The following is a 26,104-nucleotide window of genomic DNA, read 5'->3' on the forward strand; positions in this document are numbered from 1 at the left end:
TTTTGAATGCAGACACTACATACTAACGCGTTAAAACTGTGGTTAACCTGAAGAGAGGAGAGGAGAAAATTAGTAGAAACAGCATCACTTGGAGCAAATTCTAAGTGGGGAAAGCTATACAAATGTAGCAGCATCCATGGTAGCACAGGTGAAATTCAGGGTGCACATTTACGCCCCATCGCTGCAGCGCTCCTTGTCCTGCCAGCCTGAAGCTGCCCTCTTTCCCTTGAGTGTCGGCTGCTAGCATTCCAGTACAAGCCCCTGTGACTCCTAATCATGCCGATTATAATCTGCCGGCCGCTACTGCCACATGTATGGCATTGCCATGGGCGCAAATGTTGCGGCCATGCAGGGCAGAGTGCACTTTAGACCTCAAGTTGTTGTTGTTGTTCAGACTGTGACATTGACTGTTTTGCCTCTTCAGAAAGATCACTTCCTACTGTTTCCACAAATGAAGTCACGGCCCCATCTTGTCTCCTCCAGCCGTGGGTAGCTTTGAGAAGGAGTTGTCCTATGTATTAATGCCCTCTGGCAGCAGGTGTGTTTGGGGGCTTACCATTCTGCTGAGGGTTGAGTGGGTCCCGGCTGCCTGCCTGCCCACCCTGAGGCCCACCGGAAGGAAGTCAGATATGGAAGCATTCAGCTCTGGTTATGAGTGGTATCCTATTCCAAGCAGCGGCCCCCCGCCAGTGTGTGCAAATGCAAATGCTTAAACGGTAAATTGATCGCTCCTAACGCGGAGTTGATCGTTGTGACGGCTAATAACCCACTCCAGCAAAGTAGCTGCTAAGGTTGGGGGTGACTAGAGAGCCCCCTTCATGCAATATGTTTTGTACACAGATGATCGTGTTCTCGGTGCTTCTTGCACACGAGGAGGAGGAGAGTTGCCATTTGTGCACGTGACAGTTGGGGTGCTTGTTGCTCCCCCTGTGGAAGTGTCGCCTGTGCAATCTAGGTGCAATCTGGCCTGCCATCGGAGGGAGATCTCATAGTGCTTGTTTTGGGGCTTGAGGTCAGAGCAGTGGCATTCTCATTTGCCTTTTTACCAGTAAGCAAGAAATACACTCCAGTTGTAGATTGCACATGTTCTTCTTGGTGTAGCTTTGTCTCCATGCGCGGTGGCCTGTTCAGAAATCACTGCTACACTGCTTCCGAGATGTAGATGCATCCTGTTTTGTGCTGAACACACTTGATCCTGAAACAGAAGCAGAATTCCTGTCATCTTCTTGGCCCCTGCTCTTGTTTATACTTGATGCAGATGGTTATAACATCAGACCTAGCTAGCTAGCTGGTTGGTTGATTTTTTATTTTTTTTGCCTTACACAGTACTTCTGTCGTGTGATTGGTACCAGATTTGTTATAATTATTGTGTATATTTACTCTTGAATAACTTGCGGGTTGGGAAATACGTGTTATAATCATAAATATTGATCTATTTTGTATGTTGTAAAAAGTTTGTAATATAGGATCAAGGTAGGCTTGCTGGCCATACACTACAAAAGCTCCCTCACCTTCTACTTAATCTTTTTTTTTCTTTAATGATGATGGAAATTCATCCACTTTTATGTTAATGACCAGGCAGTCCCTCATGTTGAGGGCTAATGCTTGGTTGGAGGAATTTCTTTTTTTCTTCTGGAGGAAAATTAAGTCTTACCCAGCGTAGCTTGCTGGGAAGAGAAGTTAAATGCACTGTGCATTTTTGATGTGTGTGTTTAATTTTTATTAAAGATTATGTTCCCTATAATGTTAGCTTCCCGTAGATAAATCCTTTGTGAAGCAACTGTGAAGGGGGTTCCCAACTTCAAAATGGCAGTGGAATTAAAACTTCTTAAATGAGGCACCTGTGTTATACTTGCACATTCTGGGCAAAAGCACTGCTTTTTTCCTCCTTCCTTTTTTTCCATGTTAGGTCTGTTTTTATTGCCTTGGGGGGACGGGGCGGGTTGGGGTTGGAATGACTTTGCATTTCCTTATTGACCAGGTGTGTTTGTACAAGGGGAAACTGGCACACAGAGAGACTTTTTCCTATTTCACCCTGTCCTAAAACCCCAGACCAGGTTTATATAGCATTTTAAAAACCACAAATGTGAAACTTGCATCACCCACTACCAAGATGAAAACCTCGAATTTGCTCTCCAAACTCATAGACTCTGCCAAAAAGTGTTTGAGTTTTGTTGAAGGTGGCATACATGCTTTATGCCTGGAGACTCTTAGCAGTTAGTTTTGTTTTTAGCAATATCAAGCAATGAAGTTTCTTTCCCCTAGCCTGTACCATTTCAGGCTGCAGATGAAGGAATCACATATTGTTGATTCCTTATAGAAAAAAAGTTTATGTATGTTAAAAACCATGCTCAGCCTGGTCATCTTCTGGTATGAGTTTTTTGTTTGTTTTTGTTTTCAAATAGAGGACCAAAGCGTGTGTCTTTCTGTATACATCTTCAAGAACAGTCCAGGATAATGTTCCGAATATTTCCTTCTCTCAACAAAGATTCAGGAATGGTGATCAAGATACCAGTTTTGATTTCATTTCCACAGTTGTCCCTATTGATAGGGGTCCCCCCCGCCGGATTAGCTACAAGAAAATGCATAGTGGCCTGATTCGCACATCATATTAGACCATAGTTAAAATAAACTGTGGTTTAATGTGAACATGCAGTGTGCTACTAGGCCCTGCTGAAATTGTGGGTGGTTTGCTCCTGCACTCCTTGTGTTGCTATGGCTTACCATTACACCAAAACCCACGACCATGCTTTGTTTTACCAAACCACCAACAATTGGTAATCGGGGTTTGTTCTTGGCTTACCGCTTGTGGGGTGGGGAGAGAAACCACAAGCCTGGGTTCAGACATAACACTAAGCCATCATTTAAACCGTAATTTTAACTATGTCTTAATATGGAAAATATGGACAAGACCAATCTTAAGAGTTGAATGCAGGTTGCAGCTTTTAGGTCTCATCTGCCTGGTTTCCTGAAACGGTTGCCTTACAGATTTGGATGCTGGGTTGATAGCACATAGCAGCACAATGCGGACACGCAGGAGCCTCTATGTTGTGAAGCTGTGAAAGACGCACATGCTGCCAAGAATAACTGCACCATATTGGAGATGCAAATTCAAAGGACTGGCTGCCTGCAGCTCTGAATCAGTAGTACTGTGTGTGCCATTATTCCATGGAAGTGCAGGAGATGCTCACATGCCCTGGTGCAGAACTCTCTTTTCTGAGAATGGACCTGGACCATTTTGGGGGAGTAAAAAAATGGTTCTAGTCCTAGTTGAATATTAACCAGTGGAGGAACAGCTGGATAAGCTTACTGGTGGTCAAGGGAAAGAGAAGCCTTCATTGTTCTGTGTGGTTCATTGACACCAACGCATGACTAGCAGCATTAGAAATAGAAAATGGGGCAGAAACAGAATCATGCAAATTGGCTAAATTTGCATAATAGGTTGTAGAATTCCACATTTCTTGGTATAGGATTTGAGTTATCCTGGCTCAGTTCTTGTATGTGCAGAGTATACCCAGCCCTTCTCTTACTAGTCTTCCATTGTAACTGAAGTGTGAAACTGCATGAGTGTGCCAGGGCAGAGGCTGTTGTGGAGGGTGCAACACGCCCATTGTTGAATAGCAAGTTTTCAGAGTTTCACTCACTGTGCCTTATCCTCAGGTGGCTCCCATTGGGGGTTTGTTTGTGTGGGATATTGCTCAATCTTTAGTCTCTTGCAAGCTTATATGCACTCTGTATCCTATGTTAAGCTTTGGTTTAACAGTATCATTACTGTTAAGTGAAGAAACACTACTGAGAGCCACTTCTTGTGGTTTCAATAACTAGAATTTTGGTCTCTTGCACTGTTACTTTGTTTCAAGTCTACCCTTTGCCTTTAAGATAAAACTGTTCTTTCGTTTGCCCCATGTCCTTTGCTTTGCTTTTGTAAAGGTTTTGAAAAGCTTCATCTAGACTGCCTGCAAGTGAAGAATCCCAGGATTCTTGAGTCGTTTGCTGTGAGCAGAATCATGTGAGGCATCTTTCTCCGTGAGGGTTATAACATTCTTACACAATTTGCTTATCCTAATACAAGATAAGGAACTGTGAGAACTCTTAAGATGTTCTTGATGTGGCATTTGGAGAAACCCTTGGTGTTTTTTAAAACCTTTGGTTTGGTGTTTTGTTTTTTTGCCATTAAAATGGTCAGAATGCTTTGAGAGAGTCTTAAATTCCATGAACTGTGAGCTATCACAATAAGCACAGATGGTTTTGGTATTCTCGTATGAATGAAGTACATGATCAGTTTTTATACTAAGCATCCCTCTTCCTGAATTTATTTCCTAACGGGAGCTTTAAAGAGCAATTCCTGCCAGTTTCCTCTTAAGGCTTATTTGCAGAGGGCAGTAGTTTAAGATTTGAGTTAGCAGCAGAAGCTGTATGCCCGTTTCACAAAACTGCTGGTAGAGGGCTTGTGAGAAGGGTTAGTGAATAACTGTGCTACGAAACATACCCCGAGACTTCCAGTACAGCACAGTATCCTGCCCACTCTGCAGAGCATGTTTGTTTTCGAGGTCAGCTGCTCTCCCTCCTAAATCCATAACACTCATCATACAGTAATCCTATCTTCATTTTTAACGAGGAAATGACTAGTCCTCGTCATTTCCGTAGAGATGAGGGTTTAACACATGAAGGTAGTATCTGCTGAAGCCTCTTGAGAGGCTGGTTGAAGAGGGTGGAGGGATTTTACTCTTGCTCCCAACCTACTATGTTTGATAGTGCCTCCTTCTCTTTTACTATTTCAATACTTTGCAAGACACTGTACCTGACCCACAGTAAGTGGTGCTGTCTTTACTAAAATTGTAACTGCGTCTGCTGATGCAGAATTGAGTCTGTGTCCATGATCTAATAAATTAATTAAATACAAACAGTGGTTTGCATAATTTGTTCTCTGCCTGAAAGATGCACATTGCTAATTGAACGTGTAGAGCATGGGTAAGCACAATGAAGCTTTATTTTTTATATTTATATCTTTCTCTGTTGTGTGGACTCAAGGCTACTTGAAATATCTGACTGAAACCCTTCAGAATTTCTAAGCACTATGTTAGATATGGGTGCCTTGAAAGAAGCAAAGGGAGGGAAACAAACATATTTGCTTCCCATTCACTGACATCTAGTCCTTTTCTCCCACAGGCCAGGGTTCTGATTCCCACTTGGTGACCTAGTCTCTCAGGCTATCCTACCTCACAGGGTTGCTGTGAGGATAAAATAGAGAGGGATGAGAACGTTATACACCACCTTGAGCTCACTGGAATAAAGGTGGATATAAATAACAAAAATACATGTATTTCTTACATGGTATACCTCTTTCTAGTTCCATTCTCTCTCTCTCTCTCTCTCTCTCTCTCTCTCTCTCTCTCTCTCACACACACACACACACACACACACACACCGCTTGAAATGTGAGACTGTGAACAGAAAGACCCCAAGGCCTCAAAAGCGTACCTGGGGGTTGGTGAAACGGTCCATGCTGAGGGCGTAAAGATCATCTATCAGACTCTGGAATTTATTATGTATACGTGTGTGGCAACGCAATGCAACTATAGTGACGGAGATCAAACCCGGGAGACTCTTCCCATCCTCATCGTGGCCCAAAGTGGTGCAAACTTTTCACCCTTCTCAACCTCACTCCAGAAGCTTTGAGTACTTGGGTCGCGTAAAATGTAGTAAATTCTAATGTGGCTATAGTGGTATTTTTGTGGGGTGGGTTGCCGATACAGTTCCTTGCTCAGGGCACAAGGGATCCCAGGTGTGTGTGTGTGCAAGACCTGGATTGCGCCCTTTCTTTCTATAAAAGCTATTTAAGAAGAAAGGAGTACGTCCAGATTGAAGCTGTGGTGCAAGATTGTTTAGGGCTCATTCACCAAGCTGCTTTCCTGACTTCAATTGGTTTTAAAGGGCTACTGTGAGGGTAGAAAGTATTGGAAGCAGCTCAGTAAGGAGATGGAACCAGGTTGACGGTGCCTGTCTTAATTCCTTCTGCTCCGCTTCTTAGGTGGCCGTCAATTATGCTTTTGCAAATGAAATACAAAGCAACTGTTACTCCACCTTTAGTGTATTCTAGTCAGTGCTATAATACACTAAAGGTGGAGTAACAGTTGCTTTGTATTTCAATTGCAATAGTGTTTGTATTTGTGGGACGCGGGTGGCGCTGAACCACAGAGCCTAGGGCTTGCCGATCAGAAGGTTGGCGGTTTGAATCCCCCAACGAGGTGAGCTCCAGTTGCTCAGTCCCTGCTCCTGCCCACCTAGCAGTTTGAAAGCACGTCAAAGTGCAAGTAGATAAATAGTGCAAGTAGATAAATAGGTACCACTCCGGCGGGAAGGTAAACGGCGTTTCCGTGTGCTGCTCTGGTTCAACAGAAGCGGCTTAGCCATGGTGGCCACATGACCCGGAAGCTGTACGCCGGCTCCCTCGGCCAATAAAGCGAGATGAGCACCGCAACCCCAGTCATCAGGGGTCCCTTTACCTTTAGTCAGTGCTATGCAGCACATAGAAATGTATTCCTATCCCTCATTTGGGGAAAACCTTTCATGTGCCTCACCAGTCACAGGAGAGGGCTTAGTAGTCTATCTTTAAAAGTGTATTATTTCCTTTGGTCTTCCATAAGCCGTGGAATTCAAGAAAGCCACAGCCACGGAAAGCCTCGGAAGTGTGCGTCTGCTTTCCCAGCCTGCAAAAAAAAAAAAAAAAAAGCCGCTCACGCATTTCCGGACTACATATCCCAGCGTGCTCCTCCCAACATCTCGCTTCGATTTTGCAGCAATGCTTTCTGGGGATTGTAGTCGGGGGAGAGAAGGCTTTATCAGAAGAAGCCGCCTGAGTCTTAACTACTATGGAACTTCGCGGCTTTGGAAGCCCCGCCCAGAGCGCCGGATGAACGTTCCAAAATCAAGCCGGAAGTTGTGTCCCCTGTGCGCTGCTTCGCCCCTCGGAAGGAAGAAGGGAGGGGAAAAACAACGCCAGGTCCCTATAGGAGGAGCCCGAGCGATACGGGAAAGAAGGCGATTGGCTGGAACGCCCAGGGCGGTTGCGGCGGGATGTAGTTGGGCCGACGGAAGGTTTCAGATTTGGCGCGGAGAGTGGCGATTGGCTGGGCGGGTCCGGCGAGCGCGCTCTGGGGAACCAATGGGCTGGCCGGGGCTGGTTGGCCACGCGCGGGCAGGCGGAGTCCCTTCATTTAGTCAAGCGGGTTGGTTGCGAGAAGAAACTTCGCGCCCCTTTGGCTCCGCAGGTTCGGGTTGACGGTATGTTGGCGCGCGAAAGAGGCTCCGGCTGTAAGGAGACGCTTGGAGCAGAGAGGGGCTTCGTGGGTTGCGCGGGGGGCCGAGGGGAGGCGAAGCAGTTATTGCTGCTGTTATCAATGAAGTAAATTTTTTTTAATGGAAAGGGCAGGAAAAAAGGGGGGTTCGTCTGTGAGGCGTCCCGCTCCAATGGCTTTTTTTTTTTGGCGCTTCGGCCCTAAGGACATGCTCGCCAAGGAGCAGGATCCGCTCAATGTGCTTCTGAGGGGCGTGAGACCCACCTGGCTCACTTTTCGCTCTTGTGGAAGAGTCATTTAGAGCGGTAAAGCGCGAGTTGGGGATATTAAAACATTTCCCCTGAATCTCCACTCCCATTCAAACTCAAAGCCTTCTGGTCCCCGGTCCCCCCCCCCCGCCGCCGCCGTAATAAAAAGTTGGGAGATCTGATCACAGATCTCATGGGCCACCTCGTCCTTCAGTGTGGCTTTTGGAGACGGCCATCATAATTCTGGAAGGAAGGCGGGAGGGAGAGTGTAGAGAAAAACAGGCAACTCTGGCATCAGAATTTACTGCCAGGCCCTTTTAAGGAATGGATGCTAAGGGCTTTTCTTACTCGCCATCTTCTAACTTTGTTCCAGAACTGGTTGCTTAAAACAGTTAGAACAAATGTGTCGTGTATAAGCCTATCTGTTTGTACCCTCCCTCACTCCATTGTGGAGCTCTCCCACAGTAGGTGTTTCGTAATTCTAGCCTCAGCATTTCTTGGAAGCCTGTAAAACTCTGCTTGGTAGCCTCTGGGGGAGGGGTGTCAGAGTTGCATTGGAAAGCAATAAGAAAGTTCTGCTGAATTAGATAAAGTTCTGTGTTGCTAGGTTTTGTGTTTTTGTCCTGTCAGTCAGACAGAACGTCCATGTTCAGGGCTGGTACATCTTTGTATGCCAGAAGACAGAAACAAACAGGGAGTGGCATTATATACTGCTTGCCTGATGTCCAGAACCTGGCTGTCACTGGAAGAAGAGTTCCAGACTAGATGGATCTTTGGTCTAATCCATTGGGGATGTTTTTTATTTTTATTTTTAGGGAATACATTAGGAGCACTAATTATATTTCAAAAATTATTAATAGGCCACCATTTGGGGGCATAAAGCACTAGGTGGCTCACACATCATAAAAAACAGTACAGATTCAAATTACTTAGATAGCAGTATTAATAACCATTTCAAAACATAGGTTACAGTACTTAAAACAGATAAAGCAAAATAATTATTAGGGTTGTTTTTAATTATCACTATAAAAAGAAAAGAGAACAACAGCTATACCACAAAATGAGTAAAACGAGGCAGATTGGGGTGAGTATTTTTTACACAGTATGCCTCTGCTCCTGGAACAGAGAGTGAGGATGCAGCAGGAATTTGGGTTTGGAACTATTTCAGCCAACAATTTTTATGTTAGGTGCTGGGTAGCTTTATCACCTTGACGGTTGTCAGTGTTTAACCTTGAGCTTACCTTCAAGGTATAGGAATGGGTGAGAGGGGCATGTTGTGAACAAAGGTTGGGAAATAAAGAGCTTGTGCTGGGCTGAGCATGATTAATCATTAGGGGCAACGGCATCTGGGGATAGTGAATAACTTGCTAAAAAGAGAGGTGTGGGTTCATAGACCAGTATGGGAACCTAGCACCTTAAGCCCAAATGTAAAACTTAAGCTGTTTTTAATTAATAAGGAGGGGAAAGTATTCTGTTCCAATCAGGTCTTTATTTTGTTGTTCACCTAGCAGGAGGAAAGGCATTGCTGGGGGACAGCATAGTTGTAACTGTTATAGACTATTTGTGAAATTTAAAAGTGTGTGTGTACGCGCACACACACATGCATACTTAACTTAAATGTCTTTCATTTGCTCTCTTTGGGCTCCAGTGTCCATCATGCCTTGTACCAGATCTCAGTCTGAAAGCCAGAGCACCATCAAATTCCCAAAGCGGAAATCGATTAGGAGATGTCACAAACCTCTAGAGAATGAGGAGGCTTCAAAGCTGGACACAACCCCACTGTCAGTTTCACCCCAGAAGCAGGTCTTGCCTCTCAGCCCCCGTAAACGGCTTGGTGAGTTGCCTTTCTCTTCATCCAACCAAAATATCCTAACACGTTTTTATATAGAAAGCCTGCTCAGCCATTTCACTTGGCACTAAACCAATGAATGGGACTTTGCTAAGTGATGCCAAGATTTTCTCAGATTGAACACCAAAGTTAACACAGGAAAAGCTGCCTTATACAGCTTCAGACCATGTATCTCAGTATTGTCAACACTGACTGGTAGTGGCTGCAGGGTTTTGGACAGGTCCTACCTGGAGTTGTTGTTCAGTCGTGTCCGACTCTTCGTGACCCCATGGACCAGAGCACGCCAGGCACTTCTGTCTTCCACTGCCTCCCGCAGTTTGGTCAGATTCATGTTGGTAGCTTCGAGAACACTGTCCAACCATCTCATCCTCTCTCATTCCCTTCTCCTTGTGTCCTCCATCTTTCCCAACATCAGGGTCTTTTCCAGGGAGTCTTCTCTTCTCATGAGGTGGCCAAAGTACTGGAGCCTCAGCTTCAGGATCTGTCCTTCAAGTGAGCACTCAGGGCTGATTTCCTTCAGAATGGATAGGTTTGATATTCTTGCAGTCCATGGGACTCTCAAGAATTAGTTAGTGAGTAGAATTGGGACTTTTTTTTCCTTGCAAAGCATCTGGTCTATTTCCCATGAAGGTTAACTTGAAAGATAAAAGGTAATTAATGGGTAGGCCTGTTTGTGTGCTGCTGAAGAGTCTGTGCTTGAAACAATTGCTCTGCTCAATAATATTCCTACAGACAGGTTTATCTACAAAGATTGAAGTGGTTATTTGTATTCTGAACCCAGCATTTGGAGTTTTTGCAGTAGAAAGTCGGAACAAGTAGGGTTGATGCAGTAAGTGTACATTGCAAAGGGTCCAGAGGGAAGGAGCAGGCAGAGCACAGCGACGTTCCTCTGAATAAGGGGGCATTTGACAGGCCTTGTGCTTGTGCTTATCCTAAATGATGCCCATGATAATAAGAGCTCTGAAACTTTAAATGAAACAACAAAAGGCATCTTAAAGACATCATGTTGTATGGCAGACATGAACTCTGGTAAAATAGAGGGCAGACAAACTTGTCTTTTACATCTGGGTTCTTGTCTGTATTTTCTTCTGCTGCTGCTTTCTTCTAAACTTGGCATGGTGTGTCTTTGTTTCCCACAGGAGATGACAATCTCTGCAATGTCACCCAGTTGCTGCCTTGCTCCCCGAGTAAGCAAGGTAAAAAAGAGAATAGCTTTCCACCCACTTCTCCCAAGGGCCGGGCTTTACTCTTCAGCGAGCGTTCAACCCCCAAATCTCCAACTAAGGGTAGCAATTTGGTTCCCTCTCCCTTTCGTGGTGGTCAAGAAACCCCTAACACTTCACAGCAGCATCGCCACCCAAGGAAAGAACTGGTGTGCACTCGTCTCTTTAAGCAAGAAGGTATGTAATAGCATCGAGTATGGTGGAAGAACTGGGTACTACATCTTCTGCGTTCGCTCTGTTTTTTAAAAAATGGGTTTATAAAGAATTCAGTCTCTTAAGGCCTAAGAATCCAAGGCTAGTTCACTGTTATTCTCACAAAATGAGAAAACTTAAGGCATGGCTGTGTCATAAATTCAAAATGGTTTTCAGACTTTTTCAGTTGTTACATTACCCACAGGCAAGAGCCGCTGTGGTTCCTTGGAGGGGGTTGGAATATTTCTCACCAACCTCATAAAATTACAGTTCCTAGGATGCTTTGAGGGAAGCCAAGGAATATAAACCATTGACATTTGTGGTTTGGCTGTGATCACAGAGGGGCTTGACATAGTACCTTTCATTTTAGTCATTTATTTCTGGTCAAAATATTTCAGGCTTTATTAGCAACATTAATGTTAGAAAGGCGTCCCTTCTTGAACATGTGTATTTGATTCTTACGTCGGCAATCTTAACAACTACAGGCAGTGTTCAAAAAAGCAAAGCAATACATCGGTAGTACAAAACAGCAGTACAAGACTCGCCTTGCTTGGATAGGCAAGGGTCTATTTAGTCTAGCAATCTGCTTTCAACTGCAGCTAGCTGCAGCAATAGAACAGCTCGATAAAAGGAACTTTTAAAAAGAGACAGTAAAAGTAATCTTTCATTTATCGTAATAGGCCTCTTCCTGAATCCAGTTCAAGTTTTTTGTCTACTGTTGTGTCTGTTAGAAGAGAGTTATACAATTGGTATTTGTATAGCTTTTGTTAGGTACAGTGGTGCCCCGCTAGACGAAAATAATTCGTTCTGCGAAAATTTTCGTCTAGCGAAGCGGCAGTGACAGCCGCGCTTTCGCTAGATGGAAAAAAAGACGAAAAATTTTCGTCTTGCGAGGCAGCCCCATAGACTTTTTCGTCTAGCGGGGCACCACTGTATATTGAGGTGTTTTCTTTGTTCTAAACCTGTCTTCATTTTGTTTATACAGGCACCTGTTACCAGCAGGCAAAGAGTCTCCTGCACACGGCTGTTCCGGACCAGCTGCATGCAAGGGAGAAAGAGGCAGGTGTTCTACATAGATTCCTGAGAGAGCATGTCTCTAGGGAGATCCCAGGAAGCCTTTATATCTCTGGAGCTCCAGGCACTGGGAAAACTGCCTGCCTCAACAGGGCCCTGATGGACTTGAAGGTAAAACTGCTGGATTTGAATTTGGACACTGGTCCTCTTTCAGACTTCTGCTATGAAACATATTGCCGGGAGAACCACTGCCCAGCTCTGACAAATGGCATTTAACATTATATGATACAGCTTTGGGTCTACTCTTCTTTCAGAATTCTCTCATATGCCATTAGGTGTGGGGGAACTATGTGAATTCAGAGCTCAGTGAGAACCTTTTCCTGCAACCACTCTCCAATTCCCATAAAAGACTTTTTGCTTGTATATCTTCCACTTTTCACATTCCAAAACAAGGTTAAGGAAGCTTTACTGTGGTTTGTATTTGGCCAGCAAATCATATCCCTGGTTTAAGATGGGTATTGGAACCTTGGTTTTGTGCTAACTACAGTTTGGTGTGGTATCTGAATTGACAAACCATAGGGACAACCATTGCTTTGTTTCCAAAAGTAGGAGCGAACTTAGGAAGCGCTGAAGAAGTGGGGAAATGAAAGCAGACAAGCAACTCTAAACCGTAGCTTAGCTGAACATTTGGATGCTCAAACTGATGAGAGTTTTAAGCTACAGTTGACATAGACAATGCTTTGGTGTGCTGCCTGAATTGAAAATATTTTGCCCCTACAAGATACATGTGAACATGGATTTCAAGGACCTGCCTTTCCCGGGCGGTATGCTTATAATTTGTGCCTGGTGTGGGCAGCTTAGCAGTTTTGCCTAAGAGAGTATACAGGTGAAACTTGAAAAATTAGAATATCGTGGAAAAGTCCATTTATGTAAGCAATTGTTTTCATTAGCTGCTGGAGTTTAATATATGAGATAGACTCATGACATGCAAAGCGAGATATGTCAAGCCTTTGTTTGTTAGAATTGTGATGATTATGGTGTACAGCTGATGAAAACCCCAAAGTTGAAATTGTTAATTTGGGGTTCTCATCAGCTGTACGCCATAATCATCACAATAATAACAAATAAAGACTTGACATATCTCACTTTGCATGTCTATCTCATACATTAGTTCCACCTTTTAAGTTGAATTACTGAAAGAAATGAACCTTTCCACAATATTCTAATTTTTCGAGTTTCACCTGTATTTGACCATCCTGCATGCTGGATTATTGGTCCCCAGGCACAAGAAAGTTGTCTCCTTTAATTTCCTGTCCTCCACAGTTTCCTTGCAGGTACTTCTGCTCAGTGATGGTCTGTGGAATTGCTGTCTCTGTGTTGCACTATTTGTACTCTATTGCAAAGTTCGATTTACTCTAAAACACTCCTTTGTCTCTCTGGCAGATGGAGCTCACTGGGTGTCAGACCATAGTCCTAAACTGCATGGCCCTGAGAAGCTCCCAGGCTGTGTTCCCAGCAATGGCTGCACAATTGGGGCAGGTTGGAGCAGACAAAGCAGCCAGGGGTGACGTTAACAGAAGGCTGGTGAAACGGTTGACATCAGAAAGTGCACCCATGGTGTAAGTATAAGCCCTTTGTGGTGGGAGGGGGGCATTCTTAAAACTAGCCAGTTTTGAGCAGGTCTGTCATAGGATAGCCATAACCTCTATCGGACAGGCACCCGCACGTCACTGTTGTGTTTTGAGTGGCAAGGCACATTTGAGTGGCAAGGCACATTAAGTCTCTTAATGAAGTTTTGAGAAACATGGGTTTAGTGTGAAAGGTCATTCTAGTACTTCAACAGCTGTATTATCTAAAACCTATTATACTGGGCACTTTCTCTTTGCTGTGTACTTGGTGCAGTATATGTGGCTGAGCCATAAACCTTGCTGTCAGAGAGAGTTTAGTAGTGTCAATCTAAAAGCCCATGTTTTGATAACAGACTGGGGGGGGGGGGACACTTAGTCATTTGGATAATGGTAAATTTGATTCTGGACCTAAGAATGTCAGAGATCAATTCAGTCTTCTGCAGGGCTAGAAACATTTACTACTTTTTCTTTTTTAAAAAAAGAAGCCAGTGATTATAATTTGAAATATTTTATCCTACCCTGCCTAAATAACATAGAGTATCTGGCAGGAGAGGTGCAGTTCCAGTCCTGTGCCAAGCATGCCATGGGGCTACCAGCATTTGATGGGTGTTTGGATGCTGCGACAGTGGCAGAAAAGATGTTCTTACCGCAGCACATTGCTGGGGTGGTGTTCACGTGCTCACGCCTTTCATCTTCACAGTTTGGTTGTGTTAGATGAGATGGATCAGCTGGACAGCAAAGGGCAGGATGTGCTGTACACGATGTTTGAGTGGCCTTCCCTCCCCAACTCCCGGCTCATTCTCATCGGTGAGTGTCAAGAGTTAATAACGCCCAATCCTATGTTTCAGGGGAGAGGAGAGCATGACTTCAGGACTGGCATTGTGGGGTGGGTGGCACAGTTGGAAATCTTGAAGCACCCACACGCTGCCAGCCACAGTGCCCTCGCTCCTGCCTCTGTCCCTCCCATTCACTGCTTGGTACACCTGTCCTCTCTCTGTGGCCCAGAAGACACAAGTGTCTGGAAAGCAATAGCAAGCCACCACCTTCCTAGTCACCTGTCTGAACCCACTAGTCAGAGGCAAGGATTTTACGCATTCTGGACCCATCTTTGCTATATGAATATGGCATGTTGAAGGCAACAAGGCCAGTGAAGGCAGAGGGAGGAGCGTGTGGACCTGCTGAGGACATTGGGCCTGAAGGCCTCCCCAAACCAGATCAGGCACTTGCTCCAGTAGGGTTGTACGCCGCTGTCTACCTCACTCCCTTTAGTAGAGGAATGAGTTGTTCGTTAATCAGTTCAATGCACCCTTTGACAGAAATAGAACATCTGAAGGGAGACTGGAAAGCCACCTGGGCGAGTTCCCCGTACAAAATGCAGGACCACCCACCAGCCTTCCACTGACCCAGCCTATGGGATACAGACCAAGGGCTGAGCAATTGCCTGAAGCCCAGGAGCTCCAGGCGGCTTAATGGAACATGCAAGTTTATCGCAGCATGCCACAAGAAAGTTGCTCATACTTAAGCTTCTATATGAGCTCTACTGTTCTCCGTCATATTCATTGGCTAGGCGCTGATGGAATATAAGGTCCTTTTGTGGACTTATTTTGTGAGTCTGTGGTCCCTCAAATGCAGAGCGAAGGTATGAGGAGTTGTATTTCAGACAGCGGGTGCAAGGTCAGCATTCTAGGTGAACACTTCAAGCTGTATGTGAATTCTTGTTTTTGTTGTGTGATCTTCTTTCGGAGGCAAAGCTATACGAGTGGGAAGCTATGGGGTAAGAAGGATAGAAAGGCATGGAAGGATAGAAATTGGGTGTCCCCAAGGCCTCTAAGTGTCTCCTCTCATTGGTAGGGATAGCCAATGCTCTGGACCTCACAGATCGCATCCTGCCCCGCCTGCAAGCCCGTCCCAAGTGCAGGCCACAGCTCCTAAACTTTCCCCCGTACAACAAAGACCAGCTTGCCTGCATCCTCCAGGAACGCCTTAAGCAGGTAAGGTCTCAGAAGCTGAGTTCCAAAATTCCTGTCCCGTTGTTGTTGTTGCTGTTATTGTTGTAAAATTTGTATTCTGCCTTTCATCCGAAGATCCCAGGGCGGTTTGCAACAGAAAAATACAAAATGAGAATACAAAATACACCTAAATGACCGGCAGAAAGCACAATCACTTCTGCTCTGGAACCCTGCTAAGTTTGTTATCATCTTAACATGCAAAATATATACCTCTCCTGTGCCTTGGCACTAGGGGCGCTTTCCAGGCTTCCTGCATTTGAGAACCAGCCCACTTTCTCCCTCTTGCGAGATCGAGGAGCAGTGGCTACTTTGTAAAGTGAAGGAAGGCATAGAATGCTACTAATTTGGGGGAAATGAGATGCTGTATGCCGTAAACAGAGTTGCAGAATATAAAAGAGTGAAACAGTGGGGGGTTTTTTAAGATAAAAATGACAATTCAGTAATGAGGGTCCAAACCTGTGGATCAGGGAAAGCCTGGGCAAAAAGTTACAGTGTATTTACAAGGCATCTGAAACCAACTGATGGATGATGACCTTGAACGTGGCCTGGTAGCAGATCGGCAGCCAATTAAATTCCCTCAGTTTTGGTGCAATACGTGCACATCCAGGAGCTCCACTCAGCAGCCTTGGTTGCAGCATGCTGATAAATCAGTCCTAGCCTGCCTTGTTCCTTGCTAAGCCCTTTGCTCTCCACGTCTCTATGCCACTTCCTGGTGGCAACAAATAAGGTCGGAAGTCGGGAGGGGGGATTAAGGACTGTTGAGTTGGACAAAACAAGAGCTCTTGGGCTGTTACAAAGGAGCTGCCTTTACACATGCCCCCCAAAACCCTTTTGATATTTTCTTACTGAATCCAGGAAAATGTGAGCTTCCAAGATTGCTCTTGCAGCTCCTGTTTCCTTCTCCCTGTCCCTTAGGTGTCAGGGGAGCAGGTGCTGGACCACGCTGCCATCCAGTTTTGTGCTCGGAAAGTCTCTGCTGTCTCTGGGGATGCGCGCAAAGCTCTGGACATCTGCAGGTGAAGAATATATAGCACTCTTAAAAAACCCGAGCTAATTACAGCGCATGTGGGATGTGATTTAAAGCTTCATTATGCTGTTCGGTCCCCCTGCCTGGGAGGTGTAGAGGGGAGAGAGGGAGGGAGGGAGGGAGCCCTCATGCCTTTGTGGTGAGAGGGGAGGGTGCTTCCTGTTCCTGACTGTGTTAATGTCTGGAAACGTTCACAGCCCATTACCTATGAAGGGTGAGAGGAATTGGTCCTCCCTGCTGCGATTATAGATTGGTTAATTACATTTGGATTGCAAAAGGCTCTCATTAACAGTTCTCAAGCAGACATCTTTATGGTGCTTAGAAGTACTTCCTTTTTCCCTTGCAAGTTGGCTTTACGGGAGTTGCTTCCTGCCTTCCTTGACCTTGGCCAGGTATTTGCTTGGTGGCCGCCTCTTCCTCTGTTTGACTCAACAATTTTTTGGGGGGGTATAAAAACATGTACCTCAGCACAGGCTGGTGATGGAGGTGACCCCCTGGCAGAAGGAAGGGCGCGGCTGTTACTTTTCAGGGGCGTTGACACAGATATTTCTCGTATGTGTGTGGAATACAGTTTAGCTGCTCATAGGTTTGGAAAGGAAACGAGACCGTGGTAGGAACCTCCCTGCCAGACCTCAGAGGTTGGCTCATCAGCCCATTTGGGAGGAAACAGCGGCCGTCTTTCTTGGGTCCAACATACAAGATGCCCGGTGCAGGAAACGTCAAGTTTGCAACTTGGAACTTACAAGCCACGGTTAAGAGAAGGGTCGGGGACCACATAGTATCGTGGCCAGGACTGCAGTATGCAGCCATTACTTACCACTTCCTCTTGCTCTCTCTGTCATATCCAAATGGACCTGTCAATTTTGCAAGTAACAGTTTCCTTAGCATCTGCAGCAGAGCAGACAGGTGTGTGTGTGTGTGTGTGTGTGTGTGAGAGAGAGAGAGAGAGAGCTAGAGATAGAGATAGAGATAGAGAGAGACAGATACAGAGAAATACCAACCAAGGAACATAAGGGGAAGCTGCTGCTTGCCTGAACCGTGCTCAGAAGATAGAATATTTTTATATTCTGAGCACAGTTGAGGTTTTGTGGCTGCCTGTGTGTGTCTTTCACTTTATGGTGCTCCCCTTTCTTTCCATTTGTTGATAACTACAACTAATCCAGAATGCAGCTGGCAGACCAATGACTGGGAGTGGCTGCCGGGACCGTATAACACCAGTCCTAAAAGATCTGCATGGCTCCCAGTACATTTCCGAGCACAATTCAAAAGTGTTAGTGCTGACCTTTAAAGCGCTAAACGGCCTCGGCCCTGTATACCTGAGGGAGCGTCTCTACCCCCATCGTTCAGCCCGGTCACTGAGGTCCAGCTCAGAGGGTCTTTTCGGTAATGGCACCCACCCTGTGGAATGCCCTCCTATCAGATGTCAAGGAGATAAACAATTATACAACTTTCTGAAGACATCTGAAGGTAGCCCTGTTAGATCCCCACCTTCGCATTCTTGTAAGAGGCAGATAATCCTTCCATACATTTATAATTTGGTCTGTTGATATGTTGTTTCCATTGCTGGGGTTCTTATAAAAGCTTTGTCTCTGGCAGATTTTAATTTCATTTTGACTTGGCCATAGGTCATAACTATCGACACAAAGTAGTTTGGATGTACAAACTTCCTAAAATAAATTACATTTCTTTTTTTAAAAAAATCAAAATCAAATTTTGCCCCTGAATAATATTGTAAAATACTGAAAACCAGTAGGAGAAATACATAAATTCATTAAAGTTGATACAAAACCTATCAAACAACAGATTCCAGGGGAGCATTTAGCCAATGTTAAGAGCCCATTGAATTTAATGGGAGCATTAAATATATTCTCTTTCCCTAAAATAAATGAAAACTAGAAGAGTTTAATTTGTCTGGATCATCGCCTTTGCCCCCCCCCACTTCCCTTTGACGTATGGCAAAGCGGGTACCCTTAAAAAAAGAAAACAACCAACAAAAAATCCCCAAAAAGATTTCCCAAAAAAGTTCAGCAACTTTGACCTTAAAAAAAATGTTGGGAATATGGCAACCCTAGTTAGGGTATATGTCCAAACATCTTTAGTTTGGGCTAAGTTTTGTTTTAGCTTAGTTTGATTTGAGTATTTGTCAACTTAAACAGAGATTTAGCCGTGCTCCGCACCACCCGTGGGGTGCCCAAATTAGACAGTGGTTGGCACTGGGACTTCGGGTTGAGAGCTGCCTCCAGCAACGCTTCCACTACAACAAATAGAGCGTTAGTCTCATTAAGAGGCAAGATTGTAATGAGCTCCCATTAATGGGCCATGGATGTGCCACTCCAGGTCTCCCATGGGGTGGGGGGTGGGGGGGTTGCTTGCATGGTTTTCCCTCTTGTGACTTTTCAACACTGCTTTAAGAGTAGGATTGGGGTGAGAAAGACAGAACAGCCACATGCTATGATAAAATTACGGGCTGGTTTGGTACATTGTTGTGACAACAGCCAAAAGCCTAGAAATACAGTCCTTCTAGACTGTTGATTTTCGTTGATGGGTCAGGACCCATAACCGGCTGCATCCAGGCACAGTCTCCTCTCTTCTTTCCCCTCTCAATCTTTTAGGGCAACTGCTTTTGAAGATCAGCTTAATTGAACCATTTGCTCCCTACCTCCATAGCTGTAAAGGGATGGGGAAGCGGGACAAAATAAGGAAGCTCAAGCGCCAGCCCTTAAAATGCTAGTTTCTTACAAATGAGCCACCAGAATGGAAACGGGAGGAGCCTAACGGAGCTGCTGGAATGGGCCAGGGGAGGTTGGCTTGTCATATGCTCCACTTGTCATGGAACTCCAACTCCCAGCAACCCTCGTCAGCCTGGTCAGTGGTCAGGGATGATGGGTGGTATAGTGATCAGGAAGCTCTGGAGGACCACAGGTTTAGCTGCCCCTGCAATGGGCTCTGCTACCCATGCCTCCCACTGTTGCAGCCTGCTGGAATATCTGCTGCCAGATGGGAGAAGATTATTACTATCATTACTATTACCATTATTAATAATATTTAAAAGGTTTTTTTTTCCCCCAGCCGTACAAAATAAAGTGGAAAAAGTGCTATGTCATATATATTCAATATTGTACCTACTATATTCTGTATAACCTCGTTCCAAGTATCAATATATTTGTCCAGACAAACCTGCGTCTATAAGCAGTCCGTTCATATGTTGCGAATGCTGCCCTGTCTTCCATCCATCGGTTCAAGGGGACTAGATGAGAGCTGAGGGATGGAGAGCCCAATGGAACTGGTCTTTCAGTGGAGAACCTAATGAGAATATCTGGAGTAGCCCTGTGTCGAGGATTGATAAAAAGCATTAGCAGGGAACTAATGCCTTTGTCTGAAATGTTACTCTCGTCCTTAGGAGGGCCATTGAAATTGTGGAGTCAGATGTGAAGAGTCAAACTGTGCTTAAACTGCTGCCTGCCTGTAAGTAGCTTTCCTCCCCACTCTTCCCCCTGAGCAGGTCCTAGGCTGCTGTGCAGTGCTGTCATGTTTCATTAAATGCTTTCCTGACCCTAGTTGGTAGCGTTTCTTCCCGGGGACTTGTTCAGGCCTTGCTGAGGGATGTGGGGGGTGAAGGGAGACAGAGAGGAACATGCAGCTGGCTGGTACGGGAAAAATGTTCTCCCTTCCAGCAGTCAGCCATGCAGAGGGAGGCGAACACCTGCTCCTTGTCTTTCCTGCACTGGCTTTAAGTGTAACTCGAGCAGTGCAAATGCAGGTGTGAAGCTACTAATACGTCCAGGGAGCGGCAAAACGAGCGGTTTTGGTTTTCAAAGCATCTCACAAAATGAACTGAAAATCTGTGCAGCTTAGGGACATCGTACTCTGAATGTGTAGTGTTGCAATAGCTTTGGGTCCACCTTGCCTCATCTTTTTCTCATTTGCTGTAATGTATAAATGGTGCGGACCTCTGTTACTTCTGCTTCAGAATGGGCAGGATGCAGAGCAGAGACACTGTTTTAAAGTCTGTGCTAGGCGAGTTGGTCTGGGTCTGGTCATTTCCTGAGTATGAGACTGCCTGGGAACTCTAGCTATGTCACTTTGAGCTCTTTGGCCAGAAGGCAGCATATAAACACAACAAGAGTGCATACATTACAATAATCGTATGGGAATGAAGCTTTGCCTTTTGAAGATACAACCCACGCCAGGATCCTCCCATTGAGCTCTACCTGCCTTACTCTCCATTCAGCTGCTCACTGTCTTCTTTCTGATTTCTCCTGTCCTCAGGCAAATCCTCTTCTAAGCCAGCCACAGACTCAGCAGTACCCCAGCGGGTGGGACTGGCCCACATATCCCAGGTGATCTCTGATGTGTACGGTGACCGTTTGGCCGCAGGTGCAGGCCGTGGCGAGGCCAATACCTTTCCCTTGCAGCAGAAAATCTTGGTCTGTTCTTTGCTGCTCTTAACCAGGCAACAGAAAACCAAAGAGGTGACACTAGGAAAGGTGAGTGTGCAGATTCTTTCTACCCCCACCCCCTTCAAATTGCCCCTGCTAGTGTATTGTGTTGCTCTTACTTGGCAGGGGGCTTTGCTTTGCATAGCAGCACAAGAGTTTGTCTCTTAAAACCAGAGTCCTCAGGAGAACAAAGGAAGATGTGCACAAGTAGTTTCTCTGAGTCCTACCATGGACCCACTTAAAAATGTTTGGCTGTTTATGCGGGACGTGCAGTACACAAAGAACTAGAGTCGTCCCCGTCCCCCCCCAAAAAACCTTCAAGGGAATTGGCTCCATCTGCCTCTCTCTTCCTCTCCTCTTACATCTCCCGTCCTTGTTTTTTGTTTGTTTGTTTTTTAAGGCCATGGGAGTTAATGAGAACTGTTTGCTTACAGAAGTAAGTTTTATGTATGAACAGAGTGGAAGATGACGGCTTGGAATGTCTTTTAGTAGTGTTTGGTGCAGCATAGGCTACATGCATTGCACCCTAAGAACTTCTGTCTTGTCTTTTGAGTATTTTTCTGCCCATCCTAAACTACTGTGGGGTGGAAGGGTTTTGTGTCTCTCCACCATCAAGTCAGTCTGAATAGCTCACTCGGTTAGAGCGTGGTGCTGATAACACCATGGTTGCAGGTTTGATACCTGTACGGGACAGCTGCATATTCCTGCATTGCAGGGGGTTGGTCCTCGGGGGTCCCTTCCAGCTCTATGGTCTGCCCCCTCCACTTGCTGTGGAAGTCTGGGTTGTAGCAGCAGCGCTCATATGCCAGAGGTGTGGAGCAGCACTTGTGTGTTGCTTTGCCAGCAATTTTGGCTGGGCTGTGCGGGACATGAACAGCAGACCTATTGTTCAGTTAGAAGCCACAAAGAGGGATCTAGCTAGCCCGGGGCACTTGGGCTATAGAGAGCAAGTTACATTATGCACACTTTTCTGTTTCCTCTACTCAAAAACGCTGTGTTTTTTCAATGGCATTTCCTCCTAGCTGCATGAGGCCTACAGCAAGGTTTGCCGCAAGCAGAAAGTAGGAGCTGTTGGCCAATCAGAATGCCTGTCGCTTTCGGCTCTCCTGGAATCCAGAGGCATTGTGGGGTTGAAGAAGACTAAAGAAGCACGTCTGACTAAGGTACTACTGCAGACCTACTTTTGCTATGGCTTGAACTCCAGCAGGGGTGGGGAGGACAGTATCCAAGGTCCCCTTCACCTCTCAGAAAGGGCCATAATCTGGTGGTGGAACACGTGCTCTGCATGCTGAAGGAGCCATGTTCAATCTCAGCATCTCTAACTAAAAGAATCCCAATGCAAGGAGAGAGCCGCCAACACTCAGAAAGGACTGTACTATGGTAGGTGAATCCAATAGTCCCATTCCATATGGGGCTGCTGAATATATTTGATGGGGTGGTTTGCTAGTAAACATCAGAACTAAATATGGCAACTTCCAGGAACTGTGGGAAGAGTTTGTTGCCTGGCTGCACTGGCAAGGTTAGGGCTGGCATATTCCAAAGAACAAAAACCTGGACATAGGACAACCCTACCAAAGAAGAAGAAGAGTTTGGCTTTGATATCCCACTTTATCACTACCCGAAGGAGTCTCAAAGTGGCTAACATTCTCCTTTCCCTTCCTCCCCCACAACAAACGCTCTGTGAGATGAGTGGGGCTGAGAGCCCTGTTTAGGGAAGCTTTTAATGTTTAATAGTTTATTGTATTTTAACATTCTGTTGGAAGCCGCCCAGAGTGGCTGGGGAAACCCAGCCAGATGGGCGGGATATTAATAATAATAATAATAATAATAATAATAATAATAATAATAATAATAATTAAATTGTTTGTTGAGATCCGAAAATTTTTGTGTCCCTCAGCAAATTACAATAAACCTTTGAGAAAGGGGTGTGTGCTTTGCCATGGAAATGCATGGCATTGGAATTAGCCCCCTGCCTTTTAAAGTGGTTTTACATTTATTTATTTAGATCAGTCTCCAGCTGTTTTTGGACTACAACTCCCATCATCCCTAGCTAGCAGGACCAGTGGTCAGGGATGATAGGAACTGTAGTCCAAAAACAGCTGGAGACCCAAGTTTGGGAAACACTGATTTAGATTAAGAATATACTCTCTCCCTAAGGACTCATTGTGCAGCGTTTCCTTATTTCATTGGTCCTCAGCACAGTCACTGGAAACATGTTAATTCCACCACTCCAGTATAGTGGAAGAAATAACGCTGAGCAGTGATGATTTGCCCCAGTGGTTCATGGTCCCAGCCTCCTATGGAAAACTATGGGTGCCAGGCTGCTTTGATGCCTGAAAATTCGCTGCTGGCTTCCTTGGATGCATCTGTCTCTCCCTCCTCGGCCTGCCTTAGCTCTGTTGGTGGGAGAGCTGCCACATCTTTCTTGCTCTCCTTTGTTTTAGCCCTGTGGGAGAGCTGCCACAGTGCCCAGCCCCTCCTGTCAGTCTGACGAAAGAGGCTGCACCCTTCTTTAGGAGGGAGAAGTGTAGAAGTAATGGAGAATTCAATGTCAGCATTCTTGTATACCCAAAGTGGAGCAGAAGCGCAAAACCCAGAGGTTCCTTGCCAGGTCAGTTGACAGGAGCGAGCCAGCAGAATTCCGCACCGAGTAAGCTGGAGATAACTTTATTAGCAAGACAGGATCTGCACAGGAGTGTCCGGCCTAATGAGCACAGCAGGTGCCAAGACTAAAGGTCCATGCCTCCCTACAGCCAGCAATGTCTCCTTCTCTCCAGAGTTTTTTCCAAGCAATCAGAGACTCCCCACTTCATGCCTCTCCTGGTTCAGGGTGGTGGTGGGGAGCTTGTTGCAGCAGGTGGGAGAGACACCCATGCCTCTTCACAAGCCTGACTCGCCTCTGCCTCTTGGCCTCTCTCCTCTCCTGCTTCAGCTTCTGCCTCTGATTCTGGACTTCTCTCTGCACAGACACTTCCTGCTCTCTAAGCCCTGTTGTCCCTTCACCTTCTGAAACCTCCTCTTCCCTCTGACCACTCAGCATTGTCCCACCGTCACTCCTCGTGCTCTGAGTTTTCTTCCCTTGGGGGATCCCCAGATGGGTTCCTCCCACCACTCCTTTGAGTCCAACCAGTCCGTGACATCAGTTGATCTGCCACCACCAGTGCAGCTGTGAAAAGACTCAGGAGCATCACAGGGCACTTTTGGGACTGTCATGGCGCCATTGGCTCTGCTGCACGGAGATAATGGAGGTCCCCCTGCTATCCTGTCGTTCCCCCCCAAACCTTAGCCCTGAGCTAAGTAAGTTTCAAAAGGGTGGGGGATGCCTGCCGCAGGATGGCATATTATCTATGCAAACAATGGGAATCCTTCTGTGGAGCAAGGAGCTGTCAAGAGAAGAAACTGTGATGGTTGAATTTTGTTTGATGGCCAAAATTGGTTTGTTCTGCAGCTTGAGGAAGGAAGGAAGTGCTGGATGAAGGAAGTATAAAGATACAAGGCACCCGTTGCACCTGATGGTTTTGGGCCTCCTCCCTCTGCCCACAAATGTTCCACCTTCCATCTAGTGGCGCAGCAATAGAACTGCTAGCACATTTGCAAAGCTAAGCAGGGCCTGGTATGCTTTCTGATTGGATGGCAGGCTGTGTGTTGAGATTCTTGCCTTGCAGGGGTTTGGACTAGATGGCCTCTTGGGTGTCCCTTCCAAATCCTATGATTCTATGACCTTGGGAATTGGCAGTGGGGGAATCCCATGACAGGTTGTGAAATTCTGCAAGAGTCACCATACGATTTTGCTGCCGTTGTAATGCGGGCTTCGGGCACTGGGTGGAAGCGGAGCTGTTTGGATGGCATTGTGTATAGCAGATGTGCCTGTATTCTCTCTCCTCATCTTCCCATTACGGAGGCCTAGTGATTTCCAGCGTCCTACAAGGAGTGGCCTCCTCTAGAGGCCGTGCTTTTTGCAACGATGGATGCTCACCACCAGTTTCCAGCCTGACAAATCCTTTTCTTCCCAGGTCTTCCTGAAGATAGAAGAGAAGGACGTGGAACATGCCCTCAAGGATGGAGTTTTGGTTGGAAGCATCTTGGCCGAGGGGATTTAAAAGTTCTTGCTCTCACCTCCTTTCTTGCGCAGAATGTTCCTAACTAATGGACCGTAACTTCTTGCCGGAAACATTTCATGAGGCATATCAGTGGTTGGACGATTATGATTATCCCTACTGCTCCCCCCCACCCCCTTCGGCCCCAGCAGAATCAGTGTTATAAAGATGACCTGTCTATATTTCCAATGGGTGTTTTTTTTTTAAACTGCAAGGTATCCTAAGCAGTGGGTGGAATGGAGCTGGCTCAGTTAATTTTTAGGAGCTGGACTTCCACCCTTCGCCTAGGTATCTCCCCTTTCCTGCACTTCCCGTTTTCTTTTTATGAATCCCAGAGGGAGAAACGCACGCCAATGGTGTTAACATTCTCCCCCCCCCCCAGCCCTCCACCTGCACACGTACTGGGGCTGCTTGTGTCACTCCTGGGGCGTCTGCCTGTCTTAAGCACCCAAGATGAAAGAGGATGAAGGCTGTCAGCAAGAGAGCCCATTTGCCAGAAACAAAAACCATTAACGTCACAGGAGGAAATAAGGAGGCAGCAGCTTCTCTCGCAGGCTCCTTTGAAGTCAAGGCTGTTTCCGCGAAGCAGATGTCAGTCATGCTGAGGCTTAGCATCTCAGGAGCTGCAGTGGGGCTTAGCGAGAGAGAGAGAGAGCGAGGCACACAAACCTGAAGTCTCCAAGCGTCTTAACGTTTATGAACTGTGGATGCAGCCTTAGAGCTGGAACTGGTTGCGGCCTGGGGCAAAGAGCTGGTCTGTTTCGTTTCTGAGCCACTTCTGCGAACCGCCGGCTGCTTAGTTTGATGCCTTTGTGTGGAACTCAAAATTCTTACAGTTAACATGAAATGCTGGCTTGGGTTTGCACACTGCTCCCCTCCCTCTTTGAGTGGCTTGCAGCCCTGGTGAGGGAAATTTCAGAATGTCTCTTTCCCACCCCACCCCATGAGTTTATAGTATTTGAGATGTACTGAAATGTATATTTACAACCAGATGTTTGTTTGTTTTTTTAAAAAACAGATGGAGTATATTCCCATTGCTTTTTAAAAATTTTATAGATTAAAACAGTCCTGATTATGGTT

The 26,104-nt window shown here is 45.8% G+C and overlaps 1 protein-coding gene across 1 annotated transcript; it reads left to right on the forward strand.

Annotated features, from left to right (window-relative positions):
• Nucleotides 1-7,194: 7,194 nt before the first annotated feature.
• CDC6 (cell division cycle 6) lies at nucleotides 7,195-26,104 on the forward strand. The gene is made up of 12 exons (XM_033170959.1): nucleotides 7,195-7,284; nucleotides 9,195-9,380; nucleotides 10,535-10,795; nucleotides 11,796-11,995; nucleotides 13,268-13,443; nucleotides 14,153-14,259; nucleotides 15,304-15,443; nucleotides 16,377-16,477; nucleotides 19,889-19,953; nucleotides 20,758-20,975; nucleotides 21,950-22,090; nucleotides 24,941-26,104. The coding sequence occupies exons 2-12, from the start codon at nucleotides 9,203-9,205 to the stop codon at nucleotides 25,025-25,027; spliced, it is 1,674 nt and encodes a 557-aa protein (XP_033026850.1). The 5' UTR covers nucleotides 7,195-7,284; nucleotides 9,195-9,202; the 3' UTR covers nucleotides 25,028-26,104.

Source organism: Lacerta agilis, chromosome 14 (assembly GCF_009819535.1).
Source record: "Lacerta agilis isolate rLacAgi1 chromosome 14, rLacAgi1.pri, whole genome shotgun sequence".
Classification (NCBI taxonomy): Eukaryota; Metazoa; Chordata; class Lepidosauria; order Squamata; family Lacertidae; genus Lacerta; species Lacerta agilis.